This window comes from Myxine glutinosa, chromosome 10, assembly GCF_964187855.1.
Source record: "Myxine glutinosa chromosome 10, kmMyxGlut1.1, whole genome shotgun sequence".
NCBI lineage: Eukaryota > Metazoa > Chordata > Myxini > Myxiniformes > Myxinidae > Myxine > Myxine glutinosa.
Window position 1 is genome coordinate 11,129,022 of NC_136270.1, and position 16,945 is coordinate 11,145,966.

At 42.1% G+C, this 16,945-nt stretch overlaps 1 protein-coding gene across 1 annotated transcript in view; it reads left to right on the top strand.

Moving 5' to 3' along the window:
* The window catches only part of LOC137434247 (sodium bicarbonate cotransporter 3-like), a 218,013-nt gene that overhangs the window by 106,486 nt on the left and 94,582 nt on the right, over positions 1–16,945 (top strand). Inside the window, exons 8-10 of the mRNA XM_078785324.1 lie at positions 4,601–4,688; positions 13,266–13,412; positions 13,597–13,697. Of these exons, the coding sequence (XP_078641450.1) occupies positions 4,601–4,688; positions 13,266–13,412; positions 13,597–13,697 (336 nt within the window). The remainder of the gene's footprint in view (positions 1–4,600; positions 4,689–13,265; positions 13,413–13,596; positions 13,698–16,945) is intronic.

Here is a 16,945-nt window from a genome sequence, read left to right on the forward strand (position 1 = left end):
ATTCCTAGCTGTTGAGACTTCCTTCTTGCTGACTTATTTGGGCTGTGTCGGACTGCTTCTCTCACTCTTTCAATTGTTTCTTCAGTTCTTATTGAATTCCTTTGCGCTGACCTTTTTGCATCTGCTACACTGCCAGTTGTCCTGTGTGCTTTAACATCGCGCAATATTGATATTTAACATAGCTAGAAAAATAACATGCTGCCAGAAAGCGGAATGTTCGATGGAGAGACCTTTTGCCTTCTTTTCCCTATTATTTTCCTATTATTTGCCATTGCAATAAGTATTTAACACAACCCAAATAAGGATATTTCTGCTTTGGAAAACTAGGCTGTACATTTGAGCATACACTAAGAGGTACAAGCTAGGAAAACAGTATACAGGAGAAAATTTGCACAAAAGTTCAGGAAATGCAAAGAAGACACTACATCTGTACCTACTCCATTACTTGGGAAGCCTTGCGCCCAGGCAGGTACAAGCTGTGCCGCAGTACACTACATAATACAAGTGCCGCAAATCTGAAGGATCGGATGCCAACCAGACTTGCCAGGGCATCAGCTCGGCAAAGCCAACTGCGACCTGGGCTAAGAATACCAGGAACTGATTTGATGTATTTATGAACAAAATGCTGAATGATACACCTATCAGCAGGCATTCCATTAAGGTAGGGGTTGTAAAAGAAAGGCTGTACAAGGAACATGTGCTTTGTGTGGGAATGTGTGGCTCTTGTTCTCATCAAGGCTTGCCATGTGTTCAATACACCCTGATAAAACCCAAAGAGGAGAGACGTATATCAAGTTTAGAAAGATGAATCAAAAACAGAGCACGGTCATAATCTAGTCTCCCAGTCTGTTGCAACAGGTCACATGTAATATTGACCCATGGTGGAGATGGGCACGTACATAGCATGTGCAGAGCAATCAACAGCCGAAAGGCCATTAACTGGCACTTTACATAAACCAAGCCTTGTCCTCCCTCAATAATTGGCAAACTGGCAACCTCTCATCACAGCCAGTGTTTTCGATTCCAAGAACACAAAAACGAAAACACAAAGCACTTCTGGAAAATGCTGCTGGAGGATACAGCACTGAAAATCTGTGCCATAGGGTAGATGCCACTGACCTATTAATAACTAAGACTCTTCCATGATAAGACAGGCTATTCTGAGATTCACAGATAAGACTGCATCTCTCTTTCTATTCTCAGAGAGCCGAGTCAGCCCCACTGAGTCTGACAGTTCAATCAGGCAGACTGTCAGGGACTGCAAGCAGCAATCTCCTTTCAGGACTGGTCTTCTGTATATACCACCCCTGAAATAAACCTGGGGAATTTCCCACAGAAAACTGCTCTCTTTCTCTTTCTCTCTCTCTGCATTTCTTATAATCTTCAGTTATCCTACCCTTGCCATGTGTTCAATACACCCTGATAAAACCCAAAGAGGAGAGACGTATATCAAGTTTAGAAATATGAATCAAAAACAGAGCACGGTCATAATCTAGTCTCCCAGTCTGTTGCAACAGGTCACATGTAATATTGATGTAATATTGATGTAATATTGATCCATGGTACACTAAATCCTGTGGTGAAGCAGTTACTTTGAAACAACTTGCCTGGGAAAGCAAACCAGACCTAAGGCAATCTAAGATCATTCCACAAAGGCCACAAGGTATGTGTGTCCACTCTCAGGAGAGCCAGAAAACAACATCTGTCCAACCACAAGAATTAACATTCAAACTTGTCTCATTTTTAGGATTTCAAACCTGCAACGAAGTTCAGGGGAGCTTATGCGATGGCGCGTCGTCTGTCCGTCAGTCCATCAGTCTGTAAACACTTGCAACTTCTCCGAAACTGCTGAAGGGATTGTGACCAAACTTGGCACAAATGATACTTGTTGTGTTGTGACTAAAGTTTGTTCACGGCATTGAAAAAATCGAGGTCTAGGGGCGTCTACGGGGGGTCAAAGTGGGTCCGGGTTTGACCCCACAAAAATAGGTAATTGCTTTCTTCTCTGAAACTACACATACAATTCCGATGAAACTTCACCACAACCTTCACCACCCGTGAAATACCAAAGTTTGTTCACGGCATTAAAAAATATCTGCTCCTTTGGGTATTTACGGGGGGGTTGCCCCTCCAAAATAGGTATTTGCTTTCTTCTCAGAACCGACACTCGCAATTTCGATGAAACTTCACCATAACCTTCATCACCCGTGATGCACCAATGTTTTTCAAGGCATTAGAAAAATTGGGGTCTGGGGAGGTATATGGGGTTGGGGGAGGGGCGGGCAGTTGCCCCCCAAAATAAGTATTTTTTTGTTTGTTTGTTTAAAGTCTTATGGTTATGTTATTATGATTCTAGATGCTGCCCTGTCTTCTAGCAAGCATTGAAATTGGTTTGAAATACCTTTAGTCAGTGCAGTAGACTGTTTATTCTACCAGGTGAGCTCCAGGGGTATTGCCCCTATGTTTCAAAAACCTGCTGGCATCTTGTTAAGTCTGTCTCTGGAGTATGCTCCCTTCCATCCCTTCCCTCTCCTCAAGTGGTACCACTCTGCTCATAAGAAGGCTGAATGCCTCAATTCTGTGTTTGCTTCCAAATCTTGTGTCCAAACCCCTCACTCTCTCTACCCACCCTACCCAGTCATAACCAAACTGTTCCTTAACTCGTTTGTTGTACCTGTGAAGGTAGAGAAGTTTCTGGCAATAAATATTGTTATAAAGCAGTTTAATATAAGCGATAACGATAGAACCACATCTGAATCCCTCAAGTACTTCAAAAATACATTGATGGTCAATGTGATCAAAAGCTTTCTTCTAATCAAGGAGAGCAAGTCCCAATAAATAATGGTTTTGGGCAATTCTAGCGTTAATCAAGTTACTTTTTTCGCCATTTCGGGCCAAATTTACAAAAGGCGATTCGATTCAGAGTTAGACACGTATAGAATCGCTAATCGTGCGATGATCATCCGTTCAAAGTTAATCGCCAATCGCCCAAGAGTGATTATCTAATGCAGATTCAAAACTAAACACAAGTGTTTCAATAACAAAGATACTTTTACACATCAGCGGGGGCATGTTTAAGAGCGCGTTCTATTTACTGCAGAACTAAAGACAAAATTCCCGTGTTTTCAAAGTGGCTGAGAATAATGCGAACCTGAGTGCTTGATATGTGGAGCTGGCTTGTACGTCTCTGTGGCAAATAAAGTAATAATTCATTATTTCAACTGGAAGAATGGCGGTTTGCCGTCAAAATTAATCGAGGTCCTCAACACACCTAATCAGACTGCCATATTGATTACTCAATATGTAAAAGAAGCTCTTTTCAGGAGTGTCCCTCCCCGAAGTGTCCTCTTTATTGAAAGTTCAAATATACAACAACAACAACAACAACAGGCATTTTAAGGCCATTTTCCCTGCAAGAGCGGGGGTTAGCCCTGCGGTCCCCATGACGATCTTCTCCATTTGCCCTATTTTCTGCATCTCTCCTTGTTAACCCCCCAGCCCGCATTTCTTCTTCGACGATCTTTAGCCAAGTCTTTCTCGGTCTTCCCCGTCCTCTACTTCCTTCAACATTCATTTCCATCACTCTTCTCAACCAGTCACTTTCATCCTTCCTCAACACATGACCAAACCATCTCAAACTGTTTCTCTTCACAGCATCCATCACAGGCTCTATTCCCATCATCTTTCGCAATTCATCATTTGTCTTCCTCTCTCTCAACGATACTCCACACATCCACCGAACCATTCGCATTTCCACCCTTTCCAGCCTTCGTTGCTGCTCTACGTTCATTACCCATGTCTCGCTCCCATAAATCATAACACTTCTCACACATGCAGCACACACCTTTCCCTTCAACTTCAACGACACTCCCCTCCTCGTCAGCACGCCATTCAGTTCCCGAAACTTCTTCCATGCACATCTCACTCGAGCAACCGTTGCCAAGTCTGATCCACCTTCTCCATTCAGCATGTCTCCTAGGTAACAAAATGTTTTCACACCTTCCAGCTTCACACAGTCTCCAAGATCCAACTCAACATTTCCTCCATCTGCAGCTCCCTCTGTGCACACCTTACACTTGAATGTAGCTGCCACACTGGATAATGACCCTCTCAAACCACTACATTTTTGATGAACCCACTCAGCGCACATTGTATAAAGTTCAAATATGGTAACCCTAATTTGCCCTTCAAGATGGTGGATAAGGTTACTTGAAATGGATTATACTGGATTAAAATATCTGATGCTGAGCAGAATGTAGCATGGGTAATCTTCGAGGTAATGTCTTGTGCTGCCATGTACATGTTGAGAATTTAACTAAGCAGTTTAAAGACTCAATCACATATCACCAAATGGCAACAGGCTTCATTGAGCTTCTTGTAACTGATGTGTATGCATATTATTACTCATGTTACAATGTTACTCACGTTACAACGTTACCCACGTTACCAAATATAGCCCCTCATGCTGTATAATGTCGGGACTGTATTCTTTTTCACTAGATTATACACAATGGATAGAAAGAATAATAACAGCACCTTAGTTTTCTGAACGAGGATGCAAAAAATTTTATTAAAATAATTGTTATGTTATGCCTTTCAGATTTCTCTTCATCCTACTCGGTCCTCCAGGAAGGGTTCAACAGTACCACGAGATTGGACGCTCTATTGCTACTCTCATGTCTGATGAGGTTAGTCTGTTGCTGCACTCTATCTTAGTTTACTTTCAGCCTTTACCTTGGTTCATATGAACATAATGTACCATAACGTATTCCCAAGAAGAGTTTATTTATCACATCTTGGAATTATATCAATGTATCAACATCAAGGCATGCATGCCCATGTTTTTAGCTTCTCTGGAATTTGAATTCCAGATAAGGTATTGTCATCGTGCACCATCCGTCGCATATTTTGACTTTTCTGGACAAACTGCTGGGCCGATCCAGCTGAAATTTGGCAGCAAGAATCCGCTTCTGACTGGTAATGGGGATTGCAAAGCTCGTTCCAGTCACGTGGCCAGAATTGTGTCAAAATAGCGGACTTAGTAAATTCCTTCAAAAATCTTTTTCGCCAGACCCACCAGGCAGAATGCTACCAAATTTGGGTTACAACATTAGGCAAGGGCCCAGATAAGCTGCAGGTACCGTGGTCCTATTTTTTTTTCCAACAGCGCATTGAGCATTATTTTACACTCACTGGGGTTTCGCAACAAGTAGTGAATGTTTAATGTTGATAACAAACCGTGGACACATCACCATTTCATTGTAAGTGTTATGGGTCAGGGTAAGAACTTAGAACATGGAACATAGGTAAGAACATATAACATAGGTAAGAACATAGAACATAGCCTGGTGTTGGGCTAGCGGCTAGGGTGCCAGCTTAGGCTCCAAGGATCCTGGGTTCGAATCCCGGTCGATCGCTGAATTAACGCCAGGGGGTTGACTCAGCCTGTCATCCTCCCGAGGTCGGCAAATTGAGTACCAGTTCACTGGTAATTCCCTGCTTGTCGTAAAAAGGCGACAAAAAGGGTTGGCGGCAGGAAGGGCATCCGGCCGTAAAACATTGCTTCAAAAGGGGACCGAAAAACAACAACAACCACGGTCCCCGAAAAAGGCCAACCCCCGCTTTGCGGGGAAAAATGGCCTCTAAAAGGTGGGGGGGGGTAAGAACATAGAACTTGGCCAGAATGCCTCACACAATGGCTTACTCTTGAAAAAGACACCTTGGGATCTTTAAACTCCACAGTGAATGTTTTGTGCATGGTACACAGGGCTGTATATAAATTTGGCATAGTTTATGTTGGAGGATCACACACACATTTGACACCAGCCAAAGGAGCCTTTTTATCTTTCAATATTGGCTTATGGGCAAATAATTAATGTCACCTGTAAACTGATACTTCTCGAGTCCTCTTAATATGTAGCATCTTATACAGTCGTGGCCAAAAAATTTGCCACCCTTGCATTTTTTTCAAATAATGCACCATTTCTTGCAGAAAATTGTTGAAATTTAAAACTCTTTTGGTATCCACAAATGTATTTCTTTGGTTTGCAGTGGAACAAAACAAAAACAGCTGAAAAAATTACTAAATCTTAGCTTATTCCACACAGAAATCCTAAAATGGCTCGGACAATATTATTGGCACCTTTTAGAAGTTGTTTGAAATAATTAGATTTCAAGCAGGTGATTCTCTTTTACTTTGGAATTGAACTCACCTGTGGTGAGATGCAGGTGCCTGCAATATAAAAATCACTCATTCAACCAGTTTGAATAGAGAAAAGGAGTCATTCGGCTGTTTTGTGTCACTGTGTGTACCACAATGAGCATGGACAAAATAAAACCAGAGAATTGTCTGATTAGGTCAGACACAAGATTGTAGCCAAGCATGGACAATCTCAAGGAAACAAGTCCATCTCCAGAGATCTTGATGTTCCTGTGTCCACCATACGCAATGTTATGAGGAAGCTAAAGGCTCATGGCATTGTAGCCAACCTCCCTGGACTTGGCCGCAAGACAAAACTTGGTTGAAGATTGCAGCGAAGGATTGTTCGAATGGTGGAGAAAGCACCTCGATCAACTGCCAAACAGATTCAAGCTGACCTTCAGACACAAGGTACGACAGTTTCAACTCGCACCAATTCGTCGCTAACTCAATGAAAGGGGGTTCTATGGTAGGAGACCCAGGAGGATCCCACTGCTACGAAAGAGACCCAAAACACACCTGAACTAGAATGGCACTCAGTAGACAACATACCTCCGCCTGGTTGGCCATATCACTCGATGGTGAAGAATCACCTGAAAAAATTCTACTAGCTGGATCTGGATCCGGATCTTCACCAAAATTGCATCGATTCTTCCTTGTCACAAACACGACTTGTCCAACAAGGTTCGTCCAAATCCATCCATAACCTTTTAGGATATCCCGCTATGTATCGTTTATGGCCCTATCTCCCAAGAGTGAATAATCACTTAAGAAATTAAATAATTCTCATATCCGAATCGATATTCAGATCTTCATCAAAATCGAATCGTATCGTCCTTGTCAGACACCCAACCGGTCCACCAAATTTCGCCCAAATCCGTCCACAACTTTTTGAGATATCCTGCTATGTATAGTTTTCGCTCCCATCTCCCAATGGTGAGGAATCACTTTAAAAAATTATAGTAGCCGGATCCAAATCCGTATCTTCACCAAAATCTAATCATTTTGTCATTGTCACATACGCAATACCTCTGCCAAATTTCGTCCGAATCCGTCCACAACTTTTTGAGATATTTTGTTCACAAACAGACAGACAGATGAAAAATCACTCATCGAGCGACACTTGGCAAAAGAGAACAAAGTAGAATGGCACTCAGTAGAGCATCCTTTTGACCTCAAAAATAATTAGTGGTTGAATTCAGTGACCTGATATGCAAATCGCCTACAAAGTTTAAGTTAATTTGATGAAAATTGACAATTTTAGAAATTTGGCCTGTGTTGACCTTTTGGCCGATGTTGATCTCATAAATACTTTGTGGTTGAATTCTGTGGGCTGATATGAAAATTATAATCAAATTTCAAGTCAATCGGATGAAAATTGAGGATTTTAGAAATTAGAAAAAAGTGGTTGACCTTTGGCCTATGTTGACCTTGTAACCTATGTTGATCAAAAAAATAGTTGGTGGTTGAATTCAGTTAGCTATTATGAAAATCCCATTCAAATTTCAAGTCAATCGGATGAAAATTGAGGATTTTAGAAATTTGAAATTGTTGTTGACCTTTGGCCTATGTTGACCTCTCTTGACCTATGCTGATCTCAAAAATAGTTGGTGGTTGAATTCAGTTTGCTGATTTGAAAATCCAATTCAAATTTCAAGTCAATCGGATGAAAATTGAGGATTTTAGAAATTTGAAAAAAAGTGGTGACCTATGTTGTGACTTTGGCCTATGTTAACCTTGTGAGCTATGTTTACCTCAAAATAGTTGTTGGTTGAATTGAGTTAACCGATATGTAAATCCTATTCAAATTTCAAGTCAATCGGATGAAAATTGAGGATTTTAGAAATTCAGAAAAAGTGGCTGACCTTTGGCCTATGTTGACCTTTTAGTCTATGCTGATCTCAAAAATATTTAGTGGTTGAATTCAGTTACCCGATATGTAAATCATATCAGAACCTCAAGATCTGTTTAACATTGTGACCTGTAGGCAAGTATAAGTGAGCGTACAGACAAACACACAAACACACACAAAACACACACACACAAACCGGAGTGATCAACATACTTGCAAAAAAAATTTTTTAACGCCAAGTAACAAACGGACAGACAGTGGTGAAAACATAACCTTCATCACCTTTGGTGGTGGAGGTAATATGCCAAAATCCTTCTGGGAGAATGTCCTGTGGACACATGAGAACAAATTAGAGTTGTTTTGTAAACCACATCATCTCTATATCAACAGAAAACAAAATGAAGGCTTCAAAGAAAAGAACACCTTTCCCACAGTCACACATGGGGGAGTGTTAGTGATGTTTTGTGGTTGCTGTGCTGCCTTTGGCACTCGGTGCCTTGAATGTGCGCATGGCATCATGAAATCAGGAGATTACCAAGGCATTTTGGAGCGCAATGTTGAACCAAGTGTCTGAAAGCTGGGTCTTCGTCGAAGGTCAAGGGTCTTGCAGCAGGAAAATGACCCCAAACACACTTCAAAAAGCACCCAGGAATGGTTCAACACAAAACGCTGGACTGTTCTGAAGTGGCCAGAAATGAGTCCAGATCGAAATCCCATTGAACACCTGTTGGGAGATCTGAAAACAGCAGTTGAGAGAAGGCACCCTTCAAATCTGGGAAAGCTGGAGCAGTTTGCACAAGAAGAGTGGGCCAAACTGCCAGTATAGAGGTGTCGGAAGCTCATTCATGGCTATAGGAAGCGCTTGACTACAGTTATTTTGTTCAAAGGCCAAAATATTAAGTCGTGGGTGTCAATAATTTTGTCGATGCCATTTCTTCTTATTTTTCTGATTTAAAAGGATATATTAAGTTCTGAATAAAAAAAACAAAGGTTCTCTAATATTAACAGTGAAATAAGGAATTGTGGAGACCAAATACTTTTGTCAATGTCAACTTCTTTTTAGAGAAAATTGTGAGTTATTTGAATAAAGTGCAAGGGTGCCAAATTTTTTGGCCACGACTGTTTCTATAATATATACTATTGTTGGGCCCATATCAGAACCGGTAATCAGAACAGGCAGATATCGGCAATTTTTTGGTTATCTGCATTGGCAGATTGAATACAGTGCAGAGTGCAGGTTACCAATTATTGTAGTTATACTGTACTATGTACAACCCAAAAACCTTGAGTAGCTTTCATCCTTATTTAGGACGAAATTCAATAAACAAATTTAAATAACAACCTTGCATTTTATATGTTTCAAGCAGATGTGCAAAAACATTATCTATCTATAATTCCAGTAATCTCTGTTTGTACGTTTGTTTGTCTGTGACCGCTGTTTCTCGACAACCACGGGTCCGATATACTTTTAACTTGCCAGGTATATTGCTGGGGACCCGAGGATGTGCCTTTTCAAGGTTTCATATTAATCGGACAATTACTTACCGAGCTATGTCCAAAAAACGATTCAACCAATCAGAGAGCAGCGAACTATCGCGTGTGCCGAACGTGGCGGACACACTCTGCCTCGGATGGCACATTTGAGAGCGTATTCATTTATTTCACGTTTGCAAACTATGTTGGCGTTAAACTATGTTTTTAAACTAATAAAAACGAATTTGCGATTCATTCGCTTTCCTGCGCGTTTGTGCACGCGATGGCGATTTCTTTACCAAACTCCGGAAGCCGTTCGCTTTGGACCAAACCATTTCATGTAAATAGAGGGGGGGGATATAATTTTAGATATAGATATAGTACGGGCAATGCCCTAGTTCTTTACAAACAGCTCGCAATCGTTGTGTGACGGGGAGAAAAAATTGGCTTGGTACTTTGTAAAGCTTGTTTCGAGTAATATGGCGAACAGCTCGGAAATCGCGTGTTATCAAATTCATTTTGCTTCCACGATCACAAAGAGAAACACCATACCTTTCAAAATGCACCCGATTCATGTAAAGCAACCTATTGCTTTAGAAACAGCCGCGAGTACAAAGAAAAACGTGATCGCTCTGACTGTACCCTACTTCCTGGCGGAGTACGTATTGATGTCATACGCTCCAGGCGTACATCAAAGTGTCCGTTACATTGAATTTTTCACATTTCAAAGGCAGACTGACAGTATTCGCCCCCCCCTCACCCCCCCCCGAGCAAAATGGGGCACATTTTACGTGCAGTTTGTTACAGCCCCCCAAAAGTGCCCTTTGGGGCGACCGCCCCTTTCGCCCCCCCCCCCCGCCGCCCCCTCGCTGCGCCAGTGAGTCTGTAAGATAACTGCTTTATTCGTCAGACCATAGGTGTGGCGTGCTCTTTCAAGGTCTCACGTGATCCCAACATCTCAAAGCATATGTTGTTTCACACAACATGGAACCAAACACACACACATGGAGCCAAACACACACACCTGGAGCCAAACACACACACATGGAGCCAAACACACACACACATGGAGCCAAACACACACACACATGGAGCCAAACACACACACATGGAGCCAAACACACACACATGGAGCCAAACACACACACATGGAGCCAAACACACACACATGGAGCCAAACACACACACATGGAGCCAAACACACACACATGGAGCCAAACACACACACATGGAGCCAAACACACACACATGGAGCCAAACACACACACATGGAGCCAAACACACACACATGGAGCCAAACACACACACACATGGAGCCAAACACACACACACATGGAGCCAAACACACACACACATGGAGCCAAACACACACACATGGAGCCAAACACACACACATGGAGCCAAACACACACACACATGGAGCCAAACACACACACATGGAGCCAAACACACACACACATGGAGCCAAACACACACACATGGAGCCAAACACACACACATGGAGCCAAACACACACACATGGAGCCAAACACACACACATGGAGCCAAACACACACACATGGAGCCAAACACACACACACATGGAGCCAAACACACACACACATGGAGCCAAACACACACACATGGAGCCAAACACACACACATGGAGCCAAACACACACACATGGAGCCAAACACACACACATGGAGCCAAACACACACACACATGGAGCCAAACACACACACATGGAGCCAAACACACACACATGGAACCAAACACACACACACATGGAGCAGGAACTTCCTTCCTTCCACGTAAGTGCTGCTTCATCAGAATGAAGATTACCACACATGGTACCTCATCGTTCGTTTAAAAATGGCAGAATGATGTGCCATTCAATGAACCAATCGATTAGAGAATGGATTTAAAATGTATCGATTCACAGCCACTCAGTACCGTCAAGACGTCAATCCGGGCATGGCACCAGATCCAGCAAGGTATACACTTCATGTGCACAATGGCATCATTATTTAATTCTACTTCAGGAATACTATAAATTATATATTTTATATCCAAATAATGAGGTCTTTGATGATGAAATTACGTTTACAGAATAACGCAGGGCGACAAAGGCATAAACTTGACTAACTATCTTCTAAAGGCCAAAGAAATAAGGAACAACAAAGAAATTGATGGAGGAGTTCCTCTTTTTTCCCACCTGTGGAATCAACATTCCTCTTTTTTCACATTCTCTTCAATCTCATTCTTCTCTCCAGATATTCAAGACGGCTGTTCACCACCATCTCAGATAATCCTCAATCCAAACCCATGCATCTTTCCCTGCCCCCAGTCCTTCCCACACCCAAGTCTCACTCGAACTTGTTCGTCAACTCTGCTGTTGGTGTCCCCAACCCCCTCCCCCATCTTTCTCTCTCTCTCTCTCTCTCTCTCCCTCTCTCTCTCTCTCTGTCTCTGTCTCTGTCTCTGTCTCTCTCTGTCTCTTGTTCATTTTGTCCGGTTGTGTTCTGATCTGTTCAGTGTACTACCTCTTCTACGAGTCTTGACTACGTTTAGAAAAAAAAAAGGTGTGCAACAAAATACTCGCCCCAAACTAATGCACGGTGAGTATGAGGTGTGCACAAGCAATCGCTTACCAATCATGACGAGCTCTGAAATATATTCCTGTTTTGCTGCCTTTGCTGTCGGTGTGCTTCTCAGGTATACAGTTAGCTGACCAATTAAATTCATATGTTCTCCTTCAGCTGGTTTTACACTCCTGATAAGGGCCTTAAGTCCAAAGTGGACATTCTATAAGCTGGTGTTGATGCAGTATTTTTCAACTGCACATGGCCATTGCACACTGCAGCTTTTGAGTAGTGGTCTATGGTATTGACTTGTGGAGATCTCTCTCTTCTTTGCTGGCATTTTATTGTACACCGCTCCTTCCCTATTTTATCTCCAGGCGCTGCATGACATCACCGCTGGGCACCTAAGGGGTCCCGGTGATGACGCGTGCTGAAAGGGAGTACTCAGTTTTCACTCCGGTTTATTTATTTCTTGTTTGTTTTCTTTCTTGTTTGTTTGTTTGTCCGGGCGATATCTCAGCCATCCTTTGAGCTACGAAGCTGATATTTGGACACGACAGTGACCAAGTGATTTGGCTATAAATTATGTTTTTTTATTTATTGATTACTCGATTCATTATGTATTGATTAATCAACTAATCAATTATTTATTTATTTTTATTATTCTTTAATTATTTATTTATTTTTCAAAAAGTTACAGCTTCGGATGAAACACTGGTGGTTCAGGTATGCTATTCGCCAATTGATTAAGAAATTAATTGTTGTACCATTATTATTTATTTAATTACGCAATTAATCAATCAATTGTTGTACATCTCTCCCTCCAAATACTGTCTCTATGTGCTGCACGGTGGCATTGCCGGGCGCCAAAGGCGTCCGAGAAATGTCACGCACTGGAGGATATGGTATTTATTTGGCATGGGGAGCGGTGTACTTTGAATGTATCCGTACTTGTTTTGTTCTTTTTTTACTCTCGTTATTTTTGTTGACACATTATTTTATCTTCGATGGCATTGTTCATGTGCAATTTGTCCTTCCTGAATTATTTGGTGGCGTTTTTCAGTTTATGAAAGATACATGGATTCCCACTGTATTAAAGAGAAGATTGTGTATTCATAGTTTAACCAGAAATAGTCCACGATTATGCAGCAGGCGTGTCATATTTTGACCCATGCAGATTTTCCATGACGTTGCCTACAAGGCCAAAGATCGCAGTGACCTGCTTGCAGGAATTGATGAATTTTTGGATCTGGTGACGGTACTTCCCCCAGGAGAATGGGATCCCTCTATCCGCATTGAACCCCCAAAAAATATTCCATCGCAGGTACTGCTTTTATAATTCATTGTTAAAGACAGTGATGGGGTGAGGGGTGGTGTGCTACAAATTTTGGCAATTCCAAAAATCAAGCTGCAGACATCAATAAACCACATGTTAATTGTTCATAAACCCGAACAGTTGTCACATCAGCATAACTCGTCATTTGCACCTATACTACTCTGCATTCCAGGAAAAACGCAAGATACCAAGTGTTGCTAATGGGGCAGCACCTGTGTCTGAACCAGAGTATGAGCCCCATGAGGTCGGCCCTGAGCTGCAGAGAACAGGCCAGTGAGTAATGCAGGACACTAACCATACGTTGTGTGTATGTGATCGGCACTCTTTTCTTTCCTATGCTGTTAATTTGCCAATAAACAGTTATTTACTGAGCTTTTAACTTTACTAGAATTTATACACTACACTTAATTTACAAATAGAAAGTTAACTTGGTAAATTGAAACAGCTGCAATTTTACTAATTATTGAGGTCTTTGATTCTAGACTCTGATCTGCTTGTTACCAATGAAAAATTATAAATTGTTACAAATATTGTTTTGTGATCAGGGATCGTGACCCCGCATAGGATGCAATTGGATGATCCTGTCGAAGAAGGCGGCGATAACACCTGTGTCATTGAGCCGGTTATGGCTCGGATTCTGAGTGGTTGGTGTGAACAGGCTGTTTTACCAAATTCTAGGGAAACAGAACTTCTGCTACAATCTTACTTTAATTCACCAAATGTCCGTCCGTCTGTCTGTCCGTCCATCCGTTCCCAGGTACCGCAAAAACGGCTGAACCGATCGCAACAAAATTTGGGTGGGTAATCCTGGGACCCCCTGGAGTCAAATAGGCTATATTGTTTTTCCAATTTCAGCTTTGGTCTCCAGCATTTTGAGGTTTGGACTCCCGCCTAACGTTATTGACCCTGGTACCGCAAAAACTACTGCACCGATCGCAACGGTACACCTCCTTGCCTGTGGGATTCCCACGGGTGACCCCACTATATAAATATGAATGATCGTTTTAAGGCCATTTTCTCCCGCTAGAGTGGGGATTAGCCTTGCGGGCCCCATGGCAATCATGGTTCCGTTTGAGGCAATGTTTTTATGGCCGGATGCCCTTCCTGACGCCAACCCTTGGTTGCCTCTTATGATGTGCAGGGATATGGTGTACCTATTCTAAATCGGGTTACACACCGTGATCATTCATCCCAGCAAGCTGGTACTCAATTTGCCGACCTTGGAAGGATGATAGGCTGAGTCAAGCCCCCTGGTCGTTAATTCAGCGATCGACCGGGATTCGAACCCACGATCCTAGGATCCCAAGCCGGCACCCTAACCACTAAGCCAACACCAGGCTAACCAACACCCACTATTGTTAATAATAGAAAACTAACGTTATTTCGAATTTTCATGCTTTAGCAAAACTAACTATATTATCTTAAACCCATTCTAATATAAACCGATTCTAGACATATACACAGAAGCACCAGTTCACCAAATGTGTGAGCCCAGTCTCTTGAGTCAGGAAGCCAGGGCACCAGTCACAGCATGTGAGCACATTGAGATGTTGTATTGGTATTTGGTTCAGTGAGCATTAGGGCAGTTATAACTCAAATTTGTTGCAGCATTGTATGGTTGGCTGGATGGTATAGTAAGTAGTTGAGGCAGTTGCACCAATTATACCACAAATGCAATTGTGAACTCGATGATGAAACAATACCACAAGATCAAGTCATTTCAGTGCAGAGATGCTGGAAAACTGCTTTGTTTAGCGTCTGTGCAAGGCGTCCCAATTTGGTTTCGCATCGTCTACTGTATGCTTCACTGCGGGAAATCCCTAGTGTGAGGATTGGCCAGATTGGAGGTGGGAAATGCCTTAGGAGCAGCACAATCCAAACAAGAATGTTCTATTTAGCGGGACCCACTTAGCCAGGAGCTCTGCCCACCGAACTTCAAATAGTGTTGTTGTTCCCAAGTAGGTAAATTGCTTGAATGGAAGAGCACACACAATGCGATCGCAGCATCTTCACAAATGTCTCTCTCTTTGATTTTCTCCATACATCTTCTGATATCTAACCCCAATGTGCTCCTTCCTTTAATTCCCTGCCTTATAATGATGTCTGTCTATGCCTTTTCTGTCAATATCAATTTGACAAACCTTAATAAGCCGCTTGCAGGAGATAGGGATGCTTTGGTGTCCAAAGCCTCAACATGTCTGGGACAGCCTCAACTTGCCTAGACAAATCTTGGTTTATGTAGACTGCTGCTCTTCTTCATGGTGAGCTGTGTTATGTGCCAGGGTCCATTTTTACTGTTTATCATCAAGCCATACTCGGTGACGTAATAGAGCAGCGGTTCTGAACCAGGGTCCATGGACCTCCAGTAGGTAAGTGATCCCATGGGGTTCATCATGGGGTACGTGAGATACATTTTGATTTATGTACACTTAGTATAGTATAAAAATGGCTGTCATCATTACGAGGGGGGTATGTGACGCTTCACACTAACAGAACAATCCAGAGCTAAAACTTCTGCCAACTATTCTTGAAGAAACTGACGATTTTAGGACGATATTTGAGAAAAGGATGCACTAAACAAACGGATCTTTGGGATGAAGTTAGCTCTGTGGTTGTATCACTAGGCACCGCCATTTTTGTCCTTTTGCACGCATTTGTCCTTTTTGCATTTGTCCTTTTTTGTCCATTTGCACGCAGCAAATTTGAATGATCAAGTTGGCGTAAATGTTTGCCTATTAATTAATACTAAACTGTAGGTTCTTTTGAAGTGCAAACAATGTGAGTTGTGCTCTACAGTGTTCAAATATATAATTTAAATGAAATAAAATAAAAGTTTTAAAGTCTATAAAAAAGAAACACCTTTAATTGGAAGTGTACCACCATTAGCGCACGCTCTATTTCACCAGCTTATTTAACACGTTAAATTAGTTCTTCGTGTCTGTTGCTCATGTCCAAAAACAATAACTTTCCTGTTTGGAATGGTTATCAATTTGTTTGGATGGCAGACTGACAGAGACTGAAGTGATGCTTTACCATGCTGTGCTCATGCACATTCGGGGCGTATGCTTGACCAGGCGAGAGACGTTGTACGATTTGCCAAATTCAGAGCCAAATACTGCTTCCAATTTGTGTTCTGGTGTTCCGTGTCCCAATTTGTGTTCTCTAGAGTCTTTAAAATATATAATTCAATTGAAATGAAGTAGTTCCTCGATCATCGACTGATGTCTGTCAGACAGGCAGACATGGTGAACCAATTGCTTCACCCGGTATTTTGTGTTACATTTGCGAGGGAGGTGTGGGGAGGGGTAGGGGTAATTACATCATCAACCATTTCACTCATAAGAAATCATCACAATGAAATCCAGTTATCAGTTCATGCCATTGCAGGATTGCAGCGCCCCCTGGTGGACTTGCATCCCCAGAAGGAAGGCAGGCCCTCGGTGTACTTGCACGACCTTGTGATTCTCAACCAGAGAACCATCCAAATACAATCTATATGAAACTGAGAGAATGTACTGACC